The sequence below is a fragment of the Lissotriton helveticus genome, chromosome 5_1, assembly GCF_964261635.1.
Source record: "Lissotriton helveticus chromosome 5_1, aLisHel1.1, whole genome shotgun sequence".
In the NCBI taxonomy this organism is placed as follows: Eukaryota; Metazoa; Chordata; class Amphibia; order Caudata; family Salamandridae; genus Lissotriton; species Lissotriton helveticus.
In genome coordinates, this window is record NC_136065.1 from 85,945,673 (window position 1) to 85,964,612 (window position 18,940).

Genomic DNA, 18,940 nt, shown 5'->3' on the forward strand with positions numbered 1-18,940 from the left:
TCTGGTAAGGAACGGACAAATCACCTCCCCTGTGCTGCAGTAAGGAACCAACGCATCATCCTACCCCGAAGCAAGGAACCGACACATCCCTGCGACCCTTTTGTTTGTTTTGCGTGACGCATCCAAGGTACTTTGAGAGTAAAGTGTTGCTTTTACCATCTACATTGAACTAAGCTATTTCTACCATTTGAAAGTCATATTTTTATTACAGTATTGTGGAATTTTTTGTCTCTGGTCTTGTGTTAAGTCTAGTAAAGATTACTTATTTTTCTAAACTGGTGTGGTGTCCATTTGTAGTGTTTTCACTGTATTACTGTATGTGTTCACAAATGCTTTACACACTGCCTCTGAGATAAGCCTGTCTGCTCGTGCCAAGCTACCAAGGGGGTGAGCAGGGGTTATTTAGGATTGTATCCCCCTTTCCCTGACTAGAAGCAAGGGTTCCTATTTGGACAACGGTGTATACCATTGCCAATTAGAGACCTCCTTTTCTAACAATAGTGACATCTTGGCTGCCGTTAATGCAAATAAAGACTGCACTCCTTTTCCTAAGGGTTTTCCCTCCAAATGTTCTTATCATTTAAATGACAAAAATATTCCTTTTGGAACTATTCTGGGGCATGGTGATACCCAATCAAGACCGCCGAACTGCATTGGTGCAGGCTGCCCAGAAAGGGGTTTCATCAGCACTTGCTGATGTGGCAGCCACAATTTTGCTTCTACAGTAACGGTATTGGTGTCACGGTTTATATCAACAGGCCAAAAAATATATCCTGTGTTGTGTCATTTATCTACAAATAAAAGTTTCAACGGTGGCCCGGTCGCCAGAAACATATTTGTTTATTTCCGACAAGCCTTTTCGTTTCATTTATTTGGATCACTATGGTCCACTATTTTCAGACACTGTGTTCAAATTTATTTTGGTTGCAGTCAGTTCATGCTCTAGATTCCTCTGGGTTTGACCACAGCGTTCAGTTGAAGATGGAACGGTTATTTAAGACTTGGAAGTCTTTATTGGGACAAATGCATGCCGTGCATTCCACTTGGACAAGGGCCTGACTTTCGCATCAAAAGCGTACCAGGATTTTTGGTATCCCTGGGTGCACAGGTGAATTATTCCTCTCTATATATGCCTGTGGGCAATTCTGTTGTGGAGAGGATGAACCATGACTTAAAACAGTACTTAACGGCTAGATTATTAGGGACTGGGTGTAGTTGGATCGAACACCTGTATGGGGTTTAAAGGGCTCTAAATAACCTCCCTAAAAGATCTCTGGGTGGGTGGACCCCAGACAATGTACTTTTTGCCATCAAGATGTTGGTTCCTGACCTTGACGGGCCAGACATTGGAGCAGCTACTGCAACCTTTTGACATAGATATTCATTGTGCTGTCTTGCAGGATCTACAAACGTTCTGTGACACCCAGTCAAGCAACCCTTTGGGCGTGTCTCCTTCTTTGAGTGCCAATGTGAAACCTGAAGTTTCTGGCTGGATCCCCAAAATAGGAGATCTTCTACATGACAGGATGGTGATAAAGAAAGAATGTGGATCCTCTTACCAAGCACCGGTTCCTGTCCTGGGTGTCCAAGGCACAAGGACTGTTATCCTGCCACCTCTTCCTGGTTCTAAAGACACACGGTTTGTCTCCAATTAACATGTCAAGTTACACCATGTGGTCAATTCAGCATAGTAGATCACAGAATATTCTTACCGTTACACAGAGAGCACCACCAATGCTGTTCCTCCTCGGCGGGGGAGGGGGAAAGATGAGTCTATCCTCACTAACGCAACTAAAGTGTATACTGTTATTTCTGCTACGTCTTCTCCACCTGACCCAGTTTATACGGATCCACCTCTTTTGGATTTTTCCAACACTGTTCCTGAACCGGCGCATCCTGCATTTCAACGAAGTGCTTCTGGATGCCTTAGGGAGCAGGATGATTTTTCTTAAGACAGTGTTTTGCACACTCCGTCAGCAAGGATCTATGTTTTTTATTTCATGGGTGGAACACACTTATCTAGTCCTGCCTTGGATATATGTTTGGTTCACTCTTTTTTTGGTTTTCTTTTTCTTCTGGATTGGATTTGTAATTGTTTTCTTCCTTTTAATCAGTGGCCACTACTTCCCAGAACGTTCTGCTACGGAACTGGTTGATGGGGTATTGCTCCCCCATTCTTCGTCCGATAAAGTAAAAGAGACTTGTCCATCGTTAACCTTTCAGCTGTTCCAGTAACTGATGGAATTGTTTGGGATAAAGTTCCTTTGGATATACTCGGCCCTACGGATATCCTGAGAATACTATATGTGTTCATGGTTTCTGTGGGTGATGTGATGGTACCGGGGTTGCATTCAGATGATTGGGATGTTGAAACTATAAATTATATGCTTTCTGAGTTAGACTATTGCTATGTTTTTGAATTTGAGGACCGTTCTCTTAATTCTGCTAACTATGCTGAGATGTTGTGTTACCACCATTACGGCCATCCTTGTCTGCACAGGGCCAGCGTCCAACGTAACTGTTTAATTATCCACAATGGAACCTTGCCTGACCCTCCACAGGGAGTTCCAAAACATACAAGAGACGTTCACATATTTTTCAGGGTATGATACTTCAGATCCTACATCATATTAATCCCAACCCCACCCAAAAAATACATGCTATGCAAACAAAGCTAAAATACACTGCTGAGTTTGTAAATCAATTAGTACTTAAGGGCTATGATTATTCGAAAGACAACATTTTATTAAAATCAATCTGGGGAACCAAACCTTGGCAAGTTCACGGTACGGAAACCTCGTTCCAAGCATGTTTAATTTCAATACAAATGATTTTTCTGAATGATACAGTCCAGCTGACTACATGTCTGGGACTGGCAAATATTTAAGAAATGAATGCCGTGGATATTCTCTCTATTGCTCGCTTTGACAATTGGCATAACTTGACAAATTATACTGAGGAACAGCTCAATAGCATGGTGCAGATGATACCTTTAACTCCACATTTTCAGGTCCATACGGGTGATTATTGTGTCCAGGAGACACAAATCGTTGTCATGCTGGTCTTCTTAATTCCAAAGTTGGGTTTACGTCAAGCCGACCAGCCTCCGATATTCTAATTCAGTGAAAATAGTGTCAACAATGGTTAGAACATTTTCACACTTTCTGCAAAGAAACAACTTTCTCTTCTGTCCGAAAATACAGATTTATTGGATTTCTTATTAGGCCCTATATCTCCACGTTCTAAAAGATTCATTTATGCTACGTATAATGAAATTTGGAAACTGTCTCAAATGGTAGCTGCTGCACATTTAAGACAAATTGATATAATTTGGATTAAGTGCTTGCTGTAGTCGATAATAGTATTAATATGTTGCCGTCTTGCATTTATAATTTGAGTAACATTGTGTTATCTGTTAATGATATTATCCTTAGTGACATGTCAACATTGTATTATGGACATAGTCCGCTTGGATCGATCATGCAGTTTAGCTGGACACTACAAACTCTTAAGAATGAGCGTGTACCATGGCGCTATTTGCATTCAGCCAGCTTATTTTTGTCATTTAATTTAACACGCAAACAATAACTGATGATAATGAAAGACTCTACTTATACAATGCTGCATTTAGAAAAGTTATAACGACAGTGTTTTGCAGACTCCGTCAGCAAGGATCTATGTTTTATTTCCTGGGTGGAACACACTTATCTAGTCCTGCCTTGTATATGTTTGGTTCACTCTTTTTTTGGTTTTCTTTTTCTTCTGGATTGGATTTGTAATTGTTTTCTTTCTTTTAATCAGTGGCCACTACTTCCAGAACGTTCTGCTACGGAACTGGTTGATGGGGTATTGCTCCCCCATACTTCTTCCCATAAAGTGGCAGGTCACCCCCTTCGTTCTCACACTCGTACCTGCCCACAATAGAATAGAAAAGAGACACAAAGGACGTTTATAATATTTATTTATTTAAACTGTTGTGCTCGTGCTCTAATGTGCAATAAATGTGCCGCAACTATGAAACAAACACACAACAGAAATGTCATTAGCATGAGTACTAAACCTTATACAATGAAAAGCCCTGTTATATTGTCTGAAAGTTTTGCCATGGCTCAGTACGCAATATTACATACTGTGCTGTGTCATGCCTCAGTTCACAAAACTACGGACTGTGCTGTGTCATGGCTCAGTTCACAAAACTACGGACTGTGCTGGTCATGGCTCAGTTCACAAAACTACGGACTGTGCTATGTCATGGCTCAGTTCACAATACTACAGACTGTGCTGTGTCATGACTTAGTTCACAATAGTACAGACGGTGCTGTGTCATGACCCATTCACAATATTACAGACTGTGCTGTGTCATGGCCCATTCACAATATTACAAACTATGCTGTGTCATGGCTCAGTTCTCATGATTACAGACTGCAACAGGAATAGCTCCCAATGTCTCCTAACTATTGATCATTCTAAGTATTTCTCTCCAAAAATACTGCCACATTTTAACTTCTTCTGTTGAAACTGATTTCACTGCGTTTGTTTCTCTGTTTTGCAGGATGTCAGAAGCACACTGAGCAGGTAAGGCTGGTTTATTATCCTCCTCAATGTGTAAGGAGCAGGTCTGGCTGCTGCAGTGTGTAAATTCTACTTCTGAGTTCAAGAAAGTGTTAGTCAGATCTTCATAAAATCACTTTGTCTGCAGAAAATACTTTTGATTCCCTTCAACTCTCTAAATTTTCCAAAATCACTCTGAGTCCTCAGAAAAATCCTCTATGCCCTGAAATAATTTCTACAAAAATGAGCTTCTGTCCTCAAATCTTGTAAACCTACCTGAAGTCCTCCGAAAAGTGCCTTGATCACACGGAAACCTGAAGTGTATTCTGGGAAAGATCCACCAGGTATACTCAATTTAGAGTTCCACAAAAAGATGTCTCAACCACAATTAACACATCCCTTCAGTGCTTCCAATCCTCATTGGAAATTCATTAAATCCATATTCAGGCTCCTTCTTAGGTAAGTTCCCACCTATCCGAAGAGGTGCACAGCTTACAATCTGGAGTGAAGTCTAGCGGAAGCTCTCCCATCTCACAGTGGAGCTGAAATGAAAGACACACACTCACTACCTGGCTCACATGTTACGAACCTCTTGTGCAAGCTTTGAGTGCTATTTACTTTAGCAATTACATCACTTGGATTGAACCAATGGGAGCAGATCTATGGGTGACTGACCACTGGCATCTGAAATGGCCTGAACTATGGTGCCAAATGAAAAAAACAACAGTTGATGGACAGACTGCAGAACAATGTCATACATTCACCCCAGTACAGAAATCTGGGCCTAAATCCATTGTCTTTTTTGCTCACCATGCCATTCCAGTTTGAACCCAGCCATATGCAAATCAGTCTTGACCCTGTGCCCCATGGGAACAGTCCAGCCCGAACTGCCAAGCCAGGTCCTCCCTGGACTGGAAACAAGCATCCTAGGACCGGTTTCGTGCTTTCAGCCCTCATCAGCCAGGATAGCTTGATTCCAGTGACAAGGAGAGCATGGGACTCACATCTGAGCATACCCGTCCCACTTGGGGTGACAAATGCAAAAACAACAGTTGATGGACAGAATGCAGAAGAGTGTCATACATTCACCCCAATACAGAGATCTGGGCCTAAATCCATCGTTTTTTTTGCTCACTATGCCATTCCAGATTTACCATTGTGCAACATTCCGTCCATCATCTTGTGTGTTTTGCTGTTCACCCTATGTGAGAAGGGTATGCCCAGACGTGGGTCCCGTGCTCACTACGCCACTGGAGTCAAGCTATCCTGGCTGACGAAGGCTGATAGCCAGAAACCGGTCCTAGGATGCTTGATTCCGGTCCAGGGAAGACATGGCTTGTCTTTCTTCAAGACTTCAGCCTGCTCTCCACAGCTACCACTAGGATAACTGGACAAAAGCGAGGCCCTACCCCTCTCGATAAGAAAACCGGAGCCTGTTTACAGGCTAACGGTGTTCGGTGGTTCCACCGGTCGAAGTATCTGGGCATTGAGATAAACACCGGTCTATGTAAGATGGTGGAGGTCAACCTCCTACCACTTTGAGAATGGACTCGGATGGGTTTTTTGAAATGGGAGCACTGGAATCTCTCCCTGTGGGGTCGGATACAAACCATGAAGATGACTGTGGCGCCACGGTACCATCACATCTTTGCTATGTTGCCCATTGTGAGAAGTTGGCCTGGCATATGCTGTCCCCTGTTCTAGTGGGCACCTTGCACCAGTCCAAAGACCCTTATTGATGGTAGATTTAAAGACAACCTTTATAGAAAGCTATCCTAGTGGTAGCTGTGGAGAGCAGGCTGAAGTCTTGAAGGAATGTAAAGCAGCTTGTTCTACCAGTGTATAATCTTGTGAATCTCCAAATGAAAGGAGAACCACACCAGGTATATATGTATAAAATATATGTATTTATTCTAAACACATCCCGCTAGTCTCTTTATGAGGCTAGAGGTAAAAGTACATTCAGTAGACTTATTTAGCACACAGTAAATTAGCACAACTAATCATAAACAATATACTAAGAAAGTGGTATAAGAACCACGATAGACATAGAGACCAGGCCTAGGGCCTGTAGAAGCGCTGGGGCAACCAGGAGCCGCCTAAGGTAGTGACACAGGAGACCCACGGGGGACGCGTGCAGTGTCTAAACACAGCCGCGAATAACCATTGACTTCTATGGAGAAAGTTGCAATTAGAATTTTAAAGATTAGGGACACTTAGACGTGGACTAGGAACAACCCCCTTTAGAACTAGGCAGTTCTAGAGTCAATACCCACGGGAGCACCGGAGTACTCTAGTTACCTCACCCAGAGAAGCCGGGTGCATAGGTGTTTTTTCGTGTCTGGTTTCATCGTCGTTTTCTATGGCGAGCCGTGGAAAAGTGCTGCAGGCGACCAAGTGGAAAGTGTCTGAATGGATCCAAGGGTTGGATCGGAGATCTGAAGAACCTGAAAGCAGTCTGGGTCACTACCCAGTGACCAGGAAGGCGATGAGCAGATGCCCACCGATGTCGGGTGATTTCAGGTGAAGGTGAAGCTGGACTCGTCAGCCACAAGGGCCAGGAGGCGTCGACGACAACCAGGAGCTGGATTCGAACTGTCCCACGTCGGATGTCGAGTGCTGCGGTGTTGGTATCCGGATTTGACCCAACAAGCCTTGGCAACGGCAACCCACTCAGAATGCAAAGATTGGCTTTGGCCAGACCAGCAAGGTCTGAGGAACTCACCCTTTGGAGGGGAGTCAGGGCACGTCTGGAGCAACCCGGGAAGCCCAAGAAACAAGAGTTTGTCCAGTTTGGCGCCAGAGCAGGGGCTGAGTGCCGCTGCAACCGGTTTGAACTGGGGTATGCACAGGGACACCAGCACTATATGAAAAACATTCTATGAATGCACCCACCTAGCCCCAATGCACTAAAGCCTGTCTGGGAGGTGGTTACACCTCCCAGTGACAGGAAACCTATTGTCCAAGCCTCCCCTGCCGGAGTTTCGTCCAGCAGCAGGAGGTCAGACTCATGTCTGTGGCTGCAGCATCCATTTTGTGATGCTGGGGCTCTTTTAAACTATTACCGGTCAGGTAAGTGTGTACATGTCTTCTCCCTCTAGAAGGGTGGAATTCTACCCCGTCGCCAGGACTGGTGGGGGGTAGGATTCCAAAGTGTTTGACCCAAACCCAACATGTTTCCATGCAGCCATTCCAAAGTTAGCATTTACCGTGAGGTTATAATGCACTTAAGAGTATATGGTCTGGCTGCATCATAGAGCAGCCTCAGAGAATAGATTCCAAAAGCTGCTGATGGGCTCAGCTCATGCTTGGGTACCCTCTCACACAAAACCAAGCACTCTGCCTTCAGGATTGATAAGGCCTGCCATAGGAGTGACGTATAGGTTTATATGTGTCCGTGATTAAAGGTAGATATAGGTAACGTACATCTTAGGAAGGGGTGCAAGCACCAACTTACACAGTGTACTTAAAGTATATTCAATCAATTTAGAGAGGAAGCAGGTAGGCTGGGGTCCTCGTTAGCAGGGCCCCAGCCAGACTAAAGTCGAAAAACAGTGAAACGCCAGCAAAAAGTGGGGGTAACCATAGTAAGCAGATCCTACACCCATGAGGATACTCCGAGCGCTGCAACTGGGAATCTAGGCAGCTACCTCTTCCTATATTTGCAGTGACAGACGCCCTAGAGTCTGAGCAGCGAAGCGTTGGGCTGACACAGTGACCAGAGGTATTCGCCTTCCGCACCTCCTCTTATTATTTGGCCATTTAAATTGTCCATGGTTAATATCTATCTGTGTGGCTCTGTAAGATGCCAGTGTGGGTAGCCTTGGAGCGCCACGTCACAGGCTCAACATGCTCTGCCCTCCTACCTCCCACCGTCTTTCCCACTCTGGAAAATGACCCAATGCTGGAAGCCTCGGCTGCAGCTTGGACAACAACCTACACTCTCATTAAGATTCATCCCCCTCCTCCATGAGGCCGCCTGGTGTGGCAAGATGCATCCTTCCGCATTGCCGGCGCCCCTTCTATTGGGCGATGTGCTATGTTCCTGGTGAGACACATATCGACCGCCTCTTTGCAGAGGATGACACTGTAAGGCAGGAGCGGCATGACACTGTAAGGTATGAGCACCATGATACCTGGGTAGGAGAGGTGTGACGCTGTGAGGCAGGAGCGATGTGAGGCTGTGAGGCGGGAGCGATGTGAGGCTGTGAGGCGGGAGCGGTGTGACACTAAGGCAGGAGCGGTGTGACGCTGTAAGGCAGGAGCAGTGTGACGCTCGGGGTGACGCTGTAAGGCAGGAGCGGGGTGACGCTGTAAGGCAGGAGCGGGGTGACGCTGTAAGGCAGGAGCGGGGTGACGCTGTAAGGCAGGAGCAGGGTGACGCTGTAAGGCAGGAGCAGTGTGACGCTCGGGGTGACGCTGTAAGGCAGGAGCGGGTGACGCTGTAAGGCAGGAGCGGGGTGACGCTGTAAGGCAGGAGCGGGTGACGCTGTAAGGCAGGAGCGGGGTGACGCTGTAAGGCAGGAGCGGGTGACGCTGTAAGGCAGGAGCGGGTGACGCTGTAAGGCAGGAGCGGGGTGACGCTGTAAGGCAGGAGCGGGGTGACGCAGTAAGGCAGGAGCAGGGTGACGCTGTAAGGCAGGAGCGGCGTGACGCTGTAAGGCAGGAGCGGGTGACGCTGTAAGGCAGGAGTGGGGTGACGCTGTAAGGCAGGAGCGGGGTGACGCAGTAAGGCAGGAGCAGGGTGACGCAGTAAGGCAGGAGCGGCGTGACGCTGTAAGGCAGGAGCGGCGTGACGCTGTAAGGCAGGAGCGGCGTGACGCTGTAAGGCAGGAGCGGCGTGACGCTGTAAGGCAGGAGCGGCGTGACGCTGTAAGGCAGGAGCGGCGTGACGCTGTAAGGCAGGAGCGGCGTGACGCTGTAAGGCAGGAGCGGCGTGACGCTGTAAAGCTGAAGCACAGTGACACTGTAAGGCAGAAGCACAATGACACTGTAAGGCAGAAGAGCAGCATGACGCTGTAAGGCAGGATCTGCATGACACTAAGTTAGGAGCAGCGTGATATGACGCTGTAAAGCAGGAGCAGCGTGGCACTGTAAGGTAGGTAGGAGCAGTGTGAGGCAGTAAAGTAGTCTGGGTAGGAATTGGGCGGGTGCATATGTGTGGACGAGAGACCGTCTGTAAAGGTATTGTAGCCCCTACAGCCCTGTCAGGAAGACAGCTTGCAGACTGAATCCAGATGGCTCAGATCAATTAACCCTGGCTCCTGAGGTGGCACAAGGTTTCAGGCTGTAGATTAATTTGTAGTAGGATACCTGGCTTCTGTCAGGAAATATTGTGTGTTCTGGAGCAGTGATGATGGAGTTTGCAGTGACAGGTGGTGTTAATCCATGCAAGGTTCTAGAGGAATGATGACCAGGTTTACCGTGGCAGGAATGGAGTGTGGCAGTGTTGTCTTGGGTCGTGCTGGAATACATGACCCCAATTAAGAAGGTATTTATCAAGTTTCCCATATACACCCATCAGGAGCAGAGGTAACCTGTTAGTTAGCCCTCTTCTGGCTGAGCTAACCATTGTGTCTAGAAGACTCAAGCCTTGGCACTCCATGGCCTCCCATGAAGCACGCTGGTTTCTCTGAACTATCTGCATGCCTTAGAAACCCCACATCCTGGTATAAGATTTAAAGGCACTTTTGGATATGGTTGGCGCTTTGTCTGTTGTGTATGAACAGTAACTCCCACTGAGCTCTAGTCCGCAGCCGCTGCTCTTGAAACTGAATCTTATTTCAAATTTAGGGCATATGGAATGGTGTTACTTTGTTCCTGTCGCGGTCATTGCTTTTTAATATAAAGATTTGTGTGTTGTTACAGGTGTAATAATGTGCCGATTCAGTGCCCAGAGGCCGTGGTGAAGAGTTATAAAGGTAAAAATAATTATCATGATTCTGTGTATGTGTCTGTTCATAAACTTGGTATAGTATGGTATGTTATATGCTTGATATAGCACACACGTGCCAGCAAAATAAAACTTCGACATATCATCAAAGACAACACAAATGATTAGATGATTCAGCTCAAGACAACACCAACAAAATAAGTTATAGAAGTCACTTTTCTTATGGAGACTCCCAACCGTGGAGTCTTCGCTGTAGGAGAGTGCCTCTTTTGGACATTGTTTGCCCCCACTTTTTGCCTAGAAAATACTGTAGTTTCGACAAAAAATGCACAGGGTCCCTGCCAACCCTGTCCCCTGTGCCAGATCTCCTTCTCTAACCTGTACCCTTGTTTCCACATTTGGCATCCCTTTAGCTCACATGTAAGTCCCTAGTAAAAGATAACTCTGATACCATGGGCCTTGTGGTAAGAGGGCCCCTAAGGACTGCAGCTTGAATTGTACCACCCTAAGGGACCCCTCACCAAGCACATGCACACCGCCACTGCAGCCTGCGTGTCTTGGTGCAGACAAACCCGAATAGTCGGCATGGCATACATTCCTATGTTTCATACCCATGGACGCTGCATGAGATCTAAGGGATCCTTCTAGAAGCCCTTAGAATTAAAGGCAGGGTGCACACTATCTCCCCCTGGTCAGGAAGAGCCATCCGTGGACGGGAGCTTCAAAGTCTTTTCCACCTTTGCAATGCAACCCCAGCCTCTCTTGTCAGAGGGAGCAGGCCTCCTTACTGTCCTCACCCCCTTTCGTGTGAGAGGACAGGCAGGAAAACTTGGCGAATAGGAGGTGTGCCCCCCCTTTGCCAACTCCACCGTTCAAGGTTCACACCCCCCGGCCATCCTGCCAGGAGGAGGTCACAACTCTTCCCTCAGCAGGTCCTTTGTTTTCCCTCCTGAGAGTCGTCCTCGCCTATCCCCAGGAGGGCATACGGCTGTCTCTGGGATAGCAGCTGTTTGCAGTCATAAATGGCTACTAGGAAACTTTGAACTTTAGAAAGATGCCACTTTGTTACCCAAACACACAATAAATGCATCGGGTCTAGTTGGAGCATCCCAACACTGTAGAGGGCAGGGCGCATGGGTGAGGAGTTTTGTTTAAAAAAAATTGTCTTTTCAGGAACAGATGTGCATATTGTGAGCCCATCTAAAGTGTTGCGTTGGTCCAACCATACGCTTTTTGTGTGTTTTTGAATTGTATTGGCAGTGATGCATAATGTGTCTCTAAATGTTCCCTGTGTGTCAGTAACTTCTAAAGTTTCCATTTGTAAAATAGTTACATCAAATTAAACTTGAGCAACTAGTCTGGATTAATGCAACAATTCTTTTGTTTTAGTAGTCCCATTTGGAAGTAAGGACTGCTGAGTTGTCAGTGTTTAATTCCATGTTAGCCAGTGGGACTACTAGACTTTCTACAGTAGAAGCTGCAGTGCCAGGTTTTACTGCCAGGACATGTAAAGTTATCAAACACATGCCCTTCTTTTCAATATAATGCTCCCTGCCTTTAGGGCCCAGGAGGTATGTTTAAGGGGTGACTGATGCATATTAAGCGGTTTGGGTTTTGCCATTGGATTAAATGGCAAAGTAGAGTTAGCAGTTTAAAACTGGTCTGCCAGCCTGCAGTGGCGGGCTGGAAGTCACCCCTTACTGTGTGTCATTTGTTGTAGTACAAATACGTGCTGAAATCAACGAGGGACACAGCTTGCAGGCCCTAGGTACCATATACTAGAGACTTATAAGTATGTTAACTTATGCCAATTGTGGGTAAACCAATTAGCCGTATTCCTTGTAAGGGGTAGAGCACTGCATGGAGGTATAGTCGGGAGGTTTCAGTCCACTCTCAGAGTTAAAAACCAGCAGCATCAGTTCAAAGGTGCAGTCTAGTACTGTGCTATCTGGTACAGTTTACTTGTTTGTTCCATGTGCTCTCTAGTGCATTGTACCATCTAATAAACTGTGGCACATAGTACATTGTTCTTCCTAGTGCCGTATATCGTTCAGAACAGTGTTCCATGTGTCATCAGGGTACTTCCTAGTGCAGTGTATGTCTAGTACTTTGTGCCCTATATTACAGTCTGTCAGTTGCTAAAGGGTCTTATCTAGTGCAGTGTCTTCAGGAGTGTCGCCTCTAGTAAAGCGTGCAAAATGCTGACGTTAAGTGACTTTTGCTGTCTAATACAGTGTGCTTTAAAGTGTTCGGTTTAGCAAACTGTCTAATGTTTTGTGCTATCTAGTGCAGTGTACCTCCTAGTACAGGGTATCCATTGTATCGTCATGTACAGTGTGTTTAGTCCAATGTGCTTTCTAGTACTGTACACAGTTTAGTTCAGCATGCGGTCTAGTACAGTGTGCCTGTACTCTCTAGTACACTTTGTTGTCTAGACCAGTGTGCTCTCTAGTACAATGTTCTGTAGACTGTGCTGTGATTAGCAGCATGGTGCTGTCTAGTACAGTCTTCTGGCTAGTGAGCCGTGCTGTCGAGTTCACTGCACCATCTATTACAGTGGGCTATTTAGTACACTTTGCTGCCTGGTGCAGTGTGCAGTTTAATACAGTATGCTCACTTCAAGGTTCGAACTAACCACAGGCCTCTTTAATGGCTAATTCAGATGAGGAAAAACCCCAAATTGTTATGGTGGTCCATTTCCCTACAGGGTATTATGGACTTTACAATGGAACACAAACCTGGGACTGACCATGCCAATGCAGATGGCCTTTCCAGGTTTTCCCCCTAGACGATGAGAACTACCAGGGACTAGGGTAGTTGCTCTTCACCTTTCGTCTGGAGGGAGGCTGGGGTGATTATGTAAGAAAGTGCCCTTTTTGTATTGTCACCCCCACACTTTCCCCCCCAATTCTGATGGTTATAAGTCTGAAAGTGCACTGGAGCCTGCTGTCCAGGCCCCAGTACCAGTGCTCTATCCCTAAAAACGATAGAAGAAAATAGGCAAGGGCGTAAACCCCCTTATAAGTTCCTAGTACATGGTACCAAGGGTCCCATGGTTATCGGTGTTAAAGGGGTCACCAGGGCCTAAAACACTGGTTGTGCCACCCTGTGTAACCAAAATAAACAGATGACATCAGGCCTGCCATTGCAGACTGCAGGAACAAAGCAAGCTTCCCAAACTCGACTTTGACCTGACCATGAGTGGCAAGGTAAAAGCACTATTTTTAATCTGTCAGTCACGCCTAAGGTAGGCCTCCTGAGCCCGTGAAGCAGGGTGCGTTATATTAAAGGTATGGACATATCAGCGCAAGATTATACGTCCCTATAGTGGCCTTTTTCATTAAGGGTTACTATAATTGATCATTGGACCATAGGATAACATAGGCTGGTTCCTGGGCACCCGAGGTTGCCAGATCCATTATGGTCCTACTGAAAATAGTCCTGTTTGGTATCAAACAACTTTTATCATCTTCCCTGGTATGATTCCCATGTCTGTTTGATATGACATGCACCCAAGAGGCTACTTTAGAGGTTGCCTACCTGGTTGCTCCTGCCTCTCCTCTGCCCTGGTTGGCAGCCTACAGCTTCTACCACCACGTCCGGAATCTCATCCCTACGACTAGGTGTGAACACTCCCAGGAGTCAGAAACAAAGGCCTGCCTGGGAAGGAGGTTACACCTCCCTCCCTTACAGTGTGCTAGTGAAGTGGCACATCAACACAGTGAGCTTCAAGCAGCTGGTACCACCAAGTCCGGAATCTGACCCCCTGCCAGTACGTGTGAACACTCCCAGGAGTCAGAAACAAAGGCCTGCCTGGGAAGGAGGTAGCACCTCGCTCCCTTATAGGATGCTAGTGAAGTGGCACATTGAGCTTCAAGCAGCTGCTACCACCAAGAGAGGAATCTGACCCGCTGACATCATATCATCATATGAAGGAGACCTTGATAGAGGAATTGGATTCATCACAAAGGAGTACAGAGCGAAGTTTAGGGACACCCAAAAAGATCAAAACCAGACATGGGTGTATTTCATAGACTCCTCAGTCTAAGCACTAGAGCCGTGGTTCCCAAAGTGTGCGCCGCGGCGCCCCGGTGCGCCGCTATGAGGTGCCAGGGGCGCTGCGCTCACGATGTGGGAAAGGCATTGTCTCGTCCCCATTTTATACGCAGCTCTGATCGTTTCAGGTGCGTTGTTGCTGTCCGCCGTGCCTCGTGGGAGCCTCTCCTTCATAAGGTTTGTTACAGCTAGTTGTGCTCCGCTTTGTTTTTGACTGTGACTTTGACTCGGTCCGTGGAGCCCGCCTTTGCACAGAAAATTAATAATGAAGTACCATGCTGATTTTCGGCCCAACCTCCGTTTTACACTCGTATCACCAGCATTATTTTACAGTAAAAATAATGCTGGTGATACGAGTGTAAAACGGAGGTTGGGCCGAAAATCAGCATGGTACTTCATTATTAATTTTCTGTGCAAAGGCGGGCTCCACGGACCGAGTCAAAGTTTGCACACAAAAAGCGCAAATCTTACTTTTGAAGTAAACTGGGACAATTAGTAAAGTCTTTAGAACTCTTAAACAGGGGTCTCGGGGCTTCAGATAAAAAAAACGAACGGCATTTCGTTTGTGAAAGTGGAAAAGGCAAGAAGTGCACGGGAGTCTTTATGGCCCAGACACAGCGTCTGTTTTCTGGTCTCAGCATATATATCTTTCATTATGACTTAAGAAAGATTTTCAAGCGGCCTTTGATCTTAGCTTTTTTATGAATGTCCAACTTCTTACTTCAGGTCAGACTGGAAAGGGCGAGGGTTATGGCAACTAGATTTCAGGGAAAGAATACTGTTAAAATTGCTCCCAGCCAGCCATATACTTTTAACTGGTTTCCAGCTTCGGGGGCACGCACTGACCATCAAAGGTTCACATTTAGATGTATACAGCGCTGCAGAGCAGGGGACACTCTCATTCAGAGATTGCGAAATCCGTGCCTACATACATTGGTGGAGGCCACGCATGCAATTTTGGTCACTGCGTTTTATTTTTGGATGACATGAAGCTAACTACGGCGGCTACCTACCAGGGGCGGCTGGTGACATTTGAAAGTGGTTGGGCGTAAAAGTTTGAGTCTCTGAAGGGGGTGGGCGGTCTGACGTCATGCTGACTGGCATGCATTGTCAGTTCTCCCTCGGCGTCTCCTGCGGGCGGCTGCGGGCGGGGGGGGGGCTACGCCCCCACACCCCTATGGACGCACCGCGCCTGCTACCTTCTGCTGCTAAACTAGCTCCAGCCTATTCTCTTCCTGTCACTCTGCGCTCTGGTCTTCAGCACGAGGCCGGATGCACGGTCGCTCTCAGTTTGTAAATACGGAAGTTGGGTCGAAGATCAGCATGGTACTTGATTAATAATTTTACTGTGCAAAGGCGGACTCCAACACGGAGTGAGTTAAACTTTTCACTCGTGCTCGCTAGACATATGGGCACATTTAGTGTTGGTTGGGATTTCCAATACTGCCATTTGTTTTGGGGAGGATGCCACTGAGGGCTGTGCTGGGCAGTTGTTCACTAAACTTCAGTTGTTTCTGTTCCTGTGTAATGTGCCTTATAAATGTAGTTCACTGTGGCCACAAGTTAAACTCCCCAACCCAGTCCAAACCCACGTGTGCCTGAATGAAGAACTGGATTATTCGGAGTGCACAGCCACAAGTTGCTGGGGAGGTAACTGGGTTTAATAAATCTATGCTGGCATTTGCGGAAATTGTTTACTAATTATCCCTCTTCTTCAAAAGTACGATTTGCACTTTTTGTGTGTAAAGTAAACTTATACTTGCTCCATGGAGCTCGCCTTTGCACAGTAAAATTATTATTCAAATACCATGCTGGTCTTCGGCCCAACCTCCATTTTACACCCGTACCACCACCATTTTTACTGTAAAATTTACATGTATTTTAATGTTTCAGCTTTTTTTGTTCCAAACGACCCTCATTTCTGTGGGGAGACTCGTGCACACATTAGGGGGGGGACAGTCAAAGCAAGAGGACCGTAGAAGTGAAGCAGGATGTTATATTGATTTTTTTAGATAGATGGTCCATTTTAAAGTGTATGGTCCAGATTTTCTGAAGTGACCGAAGTTCCTATGGACATTTTATTGATTTGTCAGCAAACGGTACTGTGAATTTTATCATTTTGCCACGATGGTTTGTGTTTGTGGCGAGAGTGAATCCTCAACATTAGATCAAATTGATCAATCCATCTTGCTTGGCACACTGTGAAAGTACTGCAATAGATACTTCATGTGCCTCTCTTCAGATTCAATGGCTTTGTTGTCAATTAATAATGTGAACATTGTTACAAATATGATTATAATACCTTCATTGCATCCCAATTACTTTAGGAAGCCGACGGTAAGTATTCCCGAGGTCTTGCTTAAATCCCCCCCCCCCTCTCGCCCACCGGTAAAAAAAAAATGGTGGGGAGCCACGGCCAACTGCCAATTAGGTCAAGGGAGCCACGGGTCAAAAAAGTTTGGGAACCACTGCACTAGAGGGATCGAGAGTTCCTGACGGCAATTCCCTGGTGCCTGATGAGGGAATTGCAACTAAAGGAGACTGGCCGGACCTGGCAGAGCTCCTAGGTGCAGGGGTGCCCTCCAGAGAAGACCTATGCCAAGGGTAAAGGTCATGCCGTAGTCTGGAAGGCCTTGGGCAGCAAGCCGCAATGCAAGAAGAGGGAGATCACAGTGGTGCCCATGGGGTCTAATAGGAAGATGGGGGTCTTATACACTGAAGCCAGGAACTCCGAACCAGGGGCATCCAGAAGAGTGGTGGTCCTCCAAGTGTACACAGTGTTCATTGTGACCTTAGCTCAGGGCGACCCTCTAGCTGGACCTCCGGGATAATTCAAACCCTGGGGCAGGTTGGTTGCCCATTTTTATTGGCCCCAGATGTCTGACTAAGTGAAGTTTTGTCGCTCTTGTGTCACCTGTCCTGCCAGTGGTATGACCATGCACAACCGAAATCTCTCTTAATTCCTTTTACAGTGGTTCAGACTACCTTTGAGAGGGTGAAAATTAACATTGTTTGACCCCTTTACCCTCAAACTGCATCTGGGAACAGGTTTATTCTTGTGGCAGTGGACCATGCCTCTCGGTATTCTGATGCAATTCCCGTCTGCACTGTCATTGCCCCTGAAGTGGCAGAGGCCTCCTTGGTATCTTTACCAGAGTGGGGTTTCCCAAAGAGGTGGTCTCCGATAGATGCTCAAATTTCATGTCTGAATATGTAAAAGCTACGTGGGATGAATGTGGTGTGAGCTAAAAGTTCACCACCCCGTATCACCCTAAGACAAATGGTTTAGGTGAGTGATATAACAAAACCATGAAGGGCATGATAATGGGCCTCCCTGAAAAGCTCAGAAGGAGATGGAATGTCTTGTTACTTTGCCTCTTGTTTGCATACACAGAGGTGCCACAGAAGGCGGTTTGCTTTAGCCCCTTCAACCATCTCTTTGGCCATTCTGTAAGGGGTACATTGAATCTAGTGAGGGAAGGCTGGGAAAAACCTCTGAAAAAGCCCAAACTGGACATAGTGGACTATGTACTGGGCCTGCTGCTTTCACGAACGGCTCAGTACATGAAGAGAGCAAGCAACAATCTGGATGCCAGCCAAGTGCTTCTCAAGCTCTGGTATGACCAAAAGTCCGCACTGGTTGAGTGCCAACCAGGTCAGTTGGTGTGGGTGTTGAAGCCTGTGGATCCCAGGACCCTCCAGGGAAGTGGACTGGGCCCTATCCAATTGTGGAGAAGAAACAAGAATTCACTTACTTGGTAAACGTAGGCAACCCTAGGAGACTTCACTGAGTTCTCCACGTGAATCGCCAAAAGCCACACTAGGACAGAGCTGATATGACCATGTTCATGAACACTGATGGAGGTCAGGAGGAGGAAAGTAAACCTCTCCCTCCCTGACCTCCTGTCAAATGAATCTACAAGATGGTTCAGTAGAGGGTGTTGCATTATTAGACTCTTACTGTACAACAGCAGTCTAGTTGCAGGCAAGTCTTAAGCCAGTTTGCTGAGCTTTTTTCTTTGACCCCTGGACAGACAACATGGTATGGACACTGGTGACGGCCTACCTGACAAAAAGAGAACCTTCTCAGAGTCCCTGGGCTAGCCCAGTGGTATTGGTCCCCAAACCTCACTCATAGGGTGAAAAAAAAGAGATGAGGTATTGTGTGGATTACAGAGGGTTGAATGCATTCACGAAAACTGATACATACCCCATTCAAAGTGCAGATGAGCTAATTGACAAATTGGGCGCAGCCAAATTCATTAGTAACTTTGATTTACCATTAGGGTATTGGCAAATTGGACTCGCTCAGGTAGCAAAAGAGATTTTATTTATTTTTATTTATTTATTTGATTTATATAGCGCGTTATAACCCAGGGGTCTCTAAGCGCTTTGTCAGGGTCCACGCAACCGAGTATAGAAAGCAGCTGGTCATAAATT

At 46.4% G+C, this 18,940-nt stretch overlaps 1 protein-coding gene across 1 annotated transcript in view; it reads left to right on the forward strand.

Annotated features, from left to right (window-relative positions):
• Positions 1–18,940, forward strand: part of LOC144754183 (E3 ubiquitin-protein ligase TRIM39-like) — a 123,917-nt gene that overhangs the window by 55,936 nt on the left and 49,041 nt on the right. Inside the window, exons 4-5 of the mRNA XM_078641765.1 lie at positions 4,553–4,575; positions 10,420–10,472. Of these exons, the coding sequence (XP_078497891.1) occupies positions 4,553–4,575; positions 10,420–10,472 (76 nt within the window). The remainder of the gene's footprint in view (positions 1–4,552; positions 4,576–10,419; positions 10,473–18,940) is intronic.